Source organism: Apium graveolens, unplaced genomic scaffold (assembly GCF_009905375.1).
Source record: "Apium graveolens cultivar Ventura unplaced genomic scaffold, ASM990537v1 ctg3852, whole genome shotgun sequence".
Lineage (NCBI taxonomy): Eukaryota > Viridiplantae > Streptophyta > Magnoliopsida > Apiales > Apiaceae > Apium > Apium graveolens.
Window position 1 is genome coordinate 16,539 of NW_027418296.1, and position 7,154 is coordinate 23,692.

The 7,154-nt window shown below is 31.7% G+C and overlaps 2 protein-coding genes across 2 annotated transcripts; one reads left to right on the plus strand and one right to left on the minus strand.

Annotated features, from left to right (window-relative positions):
- Positions 1-446: 446 nt before the first annotated feature.
- On the minus strand, positions 447-1,022 carry LOC141701449 (agamous-like MADS-box protein AGL62). The gene has a single exon (XM_074505099.1). It carries the CDS (start codon positions 1,020-1,022, stop codon positions 447-449), a length of 576 nt encoding a protein of 191 aa, XP_074361200.1.
- Positions 1,023-4,702: 3,680 nt separating this feature from the next.
- LOC141701450 (agamous-like MADS-box protein AGL61) lies at positions 4,703-5,366 on the plus strand. The gene is made up of 3 exons (XM_074505100.1): positions 4,703-4,816; positions 5,023-5,168; positions 5,258-5,366. Exons 1-3 carry the CDS (start codon positions 4,703-4,705, stop codon positions 5,364-5,366), a joined length of 369 nt encoding a protein of 122 aa, XP_074361201.1.
- The last annotated feature ends 1,788 nt before the right edge of the window (positions 5,367-7,154 follow it).

Sequence of the window (7,154 nt, forward strand, 5' to 3'; positions counted from 1 at the left end):
TTTTGGTATGAAAAACAAGATTATAAGTTGCGCGTTCATCCAACTCTCAGTGCTTATGTTAGTTGATGATGGCTATTTGAAACGAATGATGCCCACAGGGCTCTCTTTTTTGATAACTTTTTCAATAGTAATTGACATTTTAAGCTTAAAGAATATTTAGACATATGCAGCTGACCATTTTTCAAAAAACAATATCCATTACAACCTCAGAATAAACTTCAGATCAAACAGTTTGTCAAATTTAAGTTACAACTTTAACCAATAGATAGAAAAATGTAACTTTCTTTTCCGGCAAAGCCACACAGCATCAATCAAATGGAGACTCAGAACTGTCTAGCAAGACACAAGCTCAGATTACGCAGCAAAGTTGCTCAGACCAAAATTAACCATTACCATATCCGTAACCAGGGACATGAGAAGCAGGATCAATCTGATTAGGCTTAGCTTCAACTGATTAAAGGCCCTGTGTCCATTAAAACCAAAAGGTGGCAAATTAGAATTGCATTCTCAATCAAGATGCTATTAGCTTGATTGTTCACATTTTTCTTCAACGCTTCCATGCAGTCCTTCAATTGTTGAAGCTCATCAAATCCCCTCTTTTCGACTGGAGATTCCCACCAAAACTGGCTCTGGCTAGCTTGCCTCATGTCATCAAGTGCCTCTCCTCTCTTCCTCTCACCCTCTAGTTCATTGAAAATCTGTGTGAGATGGAAGTTCAGCTCGCAAACAGTCATACTGCGATGAGCTTCAACGAGATGGAGAGTGCTTGAGTTTGAAGGTGGAGGATTGCGACTAAAAAACCTATCAATTATACCTTCAACATTAGGATGTCCAAAGGAGAACACTTTTCCAGCTGGAGAAAAGACTATAATGGCAATCTCAACTCCACAAAGTGTACAGAGCTCACTTGCCTTCTTAAAAAGGCCTGATCGACGCTTTGAGAAGGTAACTTGCAGGTGATTCTTACGCTCTATTTTCGCAATCTTGATCTTTTGGCGGCCAATGCTGAACTTTTTTGCCATCACTAAACAAGCTATCAAGAACAGAAACCAAAAGAAAAGCAAATGGAGCAATGTTTATGTATGTTGAAGCTCTGATTTGTAGAGTAAAAATCATTTGGTATTTATAAGAGGCTTGGCATTAACACTGAAAGCTGGCAAAAATTATAATCTCCTAATCTGTGTTAAGGGAATCAAACATATTGTTCCTGTGACAATATCAATGATTGGGGAGTTACAAAAATCTTATTTCTTAATGTATGGATATTACTAATATTCATGTATTGCACATTTTTAAATCAAATTAAGCCAATAAATTTTGTTATTAAATACTTATTGTAGCGAATTTGTATTCTGCTGGTTGTAGCCACCATTCTCATTTTACTTAATCTAGTGAAAATTACCTTAAAATTCACATGAAAAAAATAATTTGACAATATCTACGTATAAGTTATTTAGCAGTGTCCGTTTTGACTAAATTTTTTCTGTGAATTACGTGTCAAAATTCGCTATTGTAATTTCCTTTTAAATATATTTTCTTACCGGAAAGCATGATTTGCATAAAATTTTTAAGATATTACGATCCGTAAGACGTCAACGTATCAAATAATGGGCATAATCTATTTTTCATTTTAAAATAGAATTATTACCATACAATAATATTGGCTAAAATAGGATGGAAATTTTGGTGCAATTTTAGTAAAACATGATAAAATTTCATTCCATTTCCGTCGAATTGAAGCTTAAGTGCCTTTTAGGAGATATACAATGCGAACCAGACTAAGTTATCCTTGTGCTGGTGTTCAAATGTGGATTGGATTTGATTAAATTCATATTCATATTCATTTAAATTTATTGGATTGGATTGAGATCGATCAATTTCAGATTTTTAATAGCGTAATTCATAAACAAATTCATTAGGATCTTCGATTATCGGATCGGACCACTGGATCCATTTAAATTTTTTGAGATGAATAATTTTAATTTAACATGGTTCAATAATAAAAAAAACTAAAGCACAAGAAACTATTTTAAGTTAGAGGTGTTGTGAAAATAATTTTTTTTTGAAAATATGTGAAAATAGTTCAGTTTAAAATAATTATAAAATAAATACATAAAAGTAAAACATTGTAATTTCAGAAATATATGAATTAATTACATATCAATTTCAAAAATTAAAATAAAAAAAATGTTGTGAATTGTGAATAACTAAAATATTATGTATAAAAATAATTTGTGACATACATGATTCACTCATTTGAATATGATAACATGTGGTTGTACAAGAAATTTTAATGTGATGAAATAATAGTTAATGTGAAAATACAATAAAATAACTTATAAAATTAGAATACCAATACGTATAAATTAATTTTATTAATTGATTATAGTTAAATTTTATTTATAATATAAATAATTTATAAATGTATAAGTTTAGTAGTTCGGATGTGGTTTTTATCGACGAGTGAAAATCCATATCCACTTCTTAATGAATCGAATCCTTGTAAGATTGGAGGGGAATAGAGCTGCAAATGAACAGAGCCGTTCGTGAACAAAAATCGGGATCGGTTCGCTTAAGTGAACTTGGCTAGACTCGTTTTCTTAAACGAGCCGATCGCGAACAAAAAATAAGCTCAGATAATTAAACGAGCCGAGCCGAGTTTTTTAATATTCGGCTCGGACTCGGCTCGTTTAGCTCGGACTCGGCTCGAACTCGGTAACTCGGCTCAGATAAATTTTTTAAATATAACATATACTCCCTCCGTCCCTTTCAATTGTTTACATTTTTTAGAGAGTGTCCGACACGCATTTTAAGGTGCATATAATATAGTTCTGTAATTTTTTTTACAATTTTATTTTTCTGAATAAAATTAAATTCAACTTTTATTCAAAAAAAAATTGTAAAAAACTACTATACTTTTATGCACCTTAAAATGCGTGTCGGACACTCTCTAAAAAATGTAAACAATTGAAAGGGACGGAGGGAGTATATGTTATATTTAAAAAATTTATCTGAGCCGAGTTACCGAGTTCGAGCCGAGTCCGAGCTAAACGAGCCGAGTCCGAGCCGAATATTAAAAAACTCGGCTCGGCTCGTTTAATTATCTGAGCTTATTTTTTTTTCGCGATCGGCTCGTTTAAGAAAATGAGTCTAGCCAAGTTCACTTAAGCGAACCGATCCCGATTTTGTTCACGAACGGCTCTGTTCATTTGCAGCTCTATTCCCCTCCAATCTTACAAGGATTCGATTCATTAAGAAGTGGATATGGATTTTCACTCGTCGATAAAAACCACATCCGAACTACTAAACTTATACATTTATAAATTATTTATATATATAAATAAAATTTAACTATAATCAATTAATAAAATTAATTTATACGTATTGGTATTCTAATTTTATAAGTTATTTTATTGTATTTTCACATTAACTATTATTTCATCACATTAAATTTCTTGTACACACCACATGTTATCATATTCAATGAGTGAATCATGTATGTCACAAATTATTTTTATACATAATATTTTAGTATTCACAATTCAAAACATTTTTTTATTTTTAATTTTTGAAATTGATATATGTAATTGATTCATATATTTCTGAAATTACATGTTTTACTTTATGTATTATTTTATAATTATTTTAAACGAACTATTTTACCTATTTCAAAAAAAATTATTTTCCAACAACCTCTAACTTAAAATAGTTTCTTGTGCTTTAGTTTTTTTATTATTGAACCATGTTAAATTAAAATTATCATCTCAAAAATTTAAATGGATCCAGTGGTCCGATCCGATAATCGAAGATCCTAATGAATTTGTTTATGAATTACCGCTATAAAAATCTGAAATTGATCTGATCTCAATCCAATCCAATAAATTAAAGTGAATATGAATATGAATTACTCAAATCCATCCCCATTTGAACACCAGCACAAGGATAACTTAGTCTGGTTCGCATTGTATATCTCCTAAAAAGGCACTTAAGCTTCAATTCGACGGAAATGGAATGAAATTTTATCATGTTTTACTAAAATTGCACCAAAATTTCCATCCTATTTTAGCCAATATTATTGTATGGTAATAATTCTATTTTAAATGAAAAATAGATTATGCCCATTATTTGATACGTGACGTCTTACGGATCGTAATATCTTAAAAATTTTATGCAAATCATGCTTTCCGGTAAGAAAAATATATTTAAAAGGAAAGTACAATAGCGAATTTTGACACGTAATTCACAGAAAAAATTTAGTCAAAACGGACACTGCTAAATAACTTATACGTAGATATTGTCAAATTATTTTTTCATGTGAATTTTAAGGTAATTTCACTAGATTAAGTAAAATGAGAATGGTGGCTACACCAGCAGAATAACAAATTCGCTACAATAAGTATTTAATAACAAAATTTATTGGCTTAATTTGATTTAAAAATGTGCAATAACATGAATATTAGTAATATCCATACATTAGAAATAGATTTTTGTAACTCCCCAATCATTGATATTGTCACAGGAACAATATGTTTGATTCCCTTAACACAGATTAGGAGATTATAATTTTGCCAGCTTTCAGTGTTAATGCCAAGCCTCTTATAAATACCAAATGATTTTACTCTACAAATCAGAGCTTCAACATACATAAACATTGCTCCATTTGCTTTTCTTTTGGTTTCTGTTCTTGATAGCTTGTTTAGTGATGGCCAAAAAGTTCAGCATTGGCCGCCAAAAGATCAAGATTGCGAAAATAGAGCGTAAGAATCACCTGCAAGTTACCTTCTCAAAGCGTCGATCAGGCCTTTTAAGAAGGCAAGTGAGCTCTGTACACTTTGTGGAGTTGAGATTGCCATTATAGTCTTTTCTCCAGCTGGAAAAGTGTTCTCCTTTGGACATCCTAATGTTGAAGGTATAATTGATAGGTTTTTAGTCGCAATCCTCCACCTTCAAACTCAGCACTCTCCATCTCGTTGAAGCTCATCGCAGTATGACTGTTTGCGAGCTGAACTCCATCTCACACAGATTTTCAATGAACTAGAGGGTGAGAGGAAGAGAGGAGAGGCACTTGATGACATGAGGCAAGCTAGCCAGAGCCAGTTTTGGTGGGAATCTCCAGTCGAAAAGATGGGATTTGATGAGCTTCAACAATTGAAGGACTGCATGGAAGCGTTGAAGAAAAATGTGAACAATCAAGCTAATAGCATCTTGATTGAGAATGCAAATTCTAATTTGCCACCTTTTGTTTTAATGGACACAGGGCCTTTAATCAGTTTGAAGCTAAGCCTAATCAGATTGATCCTGCTTCTCATGTCCCTGGTTACGGATATGGTAATGGTTATTTTGGTCTGAGCAACTTTGCTGCGTAATCTGAGCTTGTGTCTTGCTAGACAGTTCTGAGTCTCCATTTTGATTGATGCTGTGTGGCTTTGCCGGAAAAGAAAGTTCATTTTTCTATCTATTGGTTAAAGTTGTAACTTAAATTTGACAAACAGTTTGATCTGAAGTTATTCTGAGGTTGTAATGGATATTGTTTTTTGAAAATGGTCAGCTGCATATGTCTAAATATTCTTTAAGCTTAAAATGTCAATTACTATTGAAAAGTTATCAAAAAAGAGAGCCCTGTGGGCATCATTCGTTTCAAATAGCCATCATCAACTAACATAAGCACTGAGAGTTGGATGAACGCGCTAACTTATAATCTTGTTTTTCATACCAAAACAAGTTATATTGGGAAAGAAAATTACCAACTTTTTTTTGAATATTAATAAAAAGAAGAAGCAATTGATTAATCTATAAATTAGATTTGAAAGATGAACTTTGACTTGCGACTCAAGGAACTGGATCTCGAAGCGAACGGGGTTTTGTCGTGCATTTGACAAACTCAGATTACAAATTTAAATAGGATATTAACATCTACCAACCCCCACTATATCTACCTTTACTATATATATTATATTTTGTTCGTTTCGGATATAGCATGACTTTTTTGTAGTGTATAAAATTCACACATTAACACTCGAGATCTTGTAATGAGTAGATACTTCCACAAAAGTATAATCGATTTTCTGATTAAATACAGTACCCGATATTTTTCTATACTTTTCGCATTCAATTCTAGCCATTTTCGCACCCTTTAATCGATCTAATCAACATATATACATATAACTCTCCCACCCCTTTTCATTACTAATGGATTATCCTTACTATTTTATTTTACTAAAAATGCAATGATCTTATTTTGTCTCTCGGTTTAAAACATATGTCTTTAGTTACATGAGAAGTATTTTTCTAAACATATTTTATCTTTACTGACTCAATTAAGATCCCTTGGGAATAAAATCTTATCCCTTTTTCTATGTTAGCCAAACAGCCAGCAGATGGAAATGAGATTAAAATTTTTAATATTAAAAAAAATGTTTCATTTAAAATTACACAAAATATGACACGAAATTATGATATGAATGTACATAACATGAAACGAATTTTTAACTAGTCATGTTTTGGTTTACTATTCATTTAAACTAAACATAAAAGTTTCCTGATTTGAAAGTATATAAAACAAACGAATTGTCGGGTTTAACTAAACATATACGAATTGGGGGTTTAAGGTAAAAAGGTCTGAGCTTTAGTGGCTCTCAGGTATAGAGCATGGGTGTGTATGTACAGTATATGCGAAGAGGGGTTTTGGATATGAAGGAATTTATCTGATTCTGAAATGCAGTAACCGCTGCAAGGGGTTTTGGGCTTGAGTAGTAACCAAAATCGACCTAACCCCAAATTTGTATTATAATTTTTTATGAATTGACTTGTCAGGACATATGTTTAAATTGAATTCGCAGACGCACATGAATGCATGCAAGATCTCATATTATACGAGAAAAGTTATCTTTTGTTATAATTATTTGGACCCCTAGTATTTATAAGATTGGATTTTTTAATAATATTTTGGACCCCTAATATTTTGTAGTAGAGGGTTGTTTGGTTGAAATAATAATTGTTTGTTCTTTTTTATTGTCTCATTTTGAAACAAATAATAATGTTTCCATAAATACATATTATTACAGTACAATTACAGTCAACAATTTCATATACGACACAATTTTTTGTCGTATTTCGGTTTATCTTTTCGTACACAAACACGTAATTGTAATTAA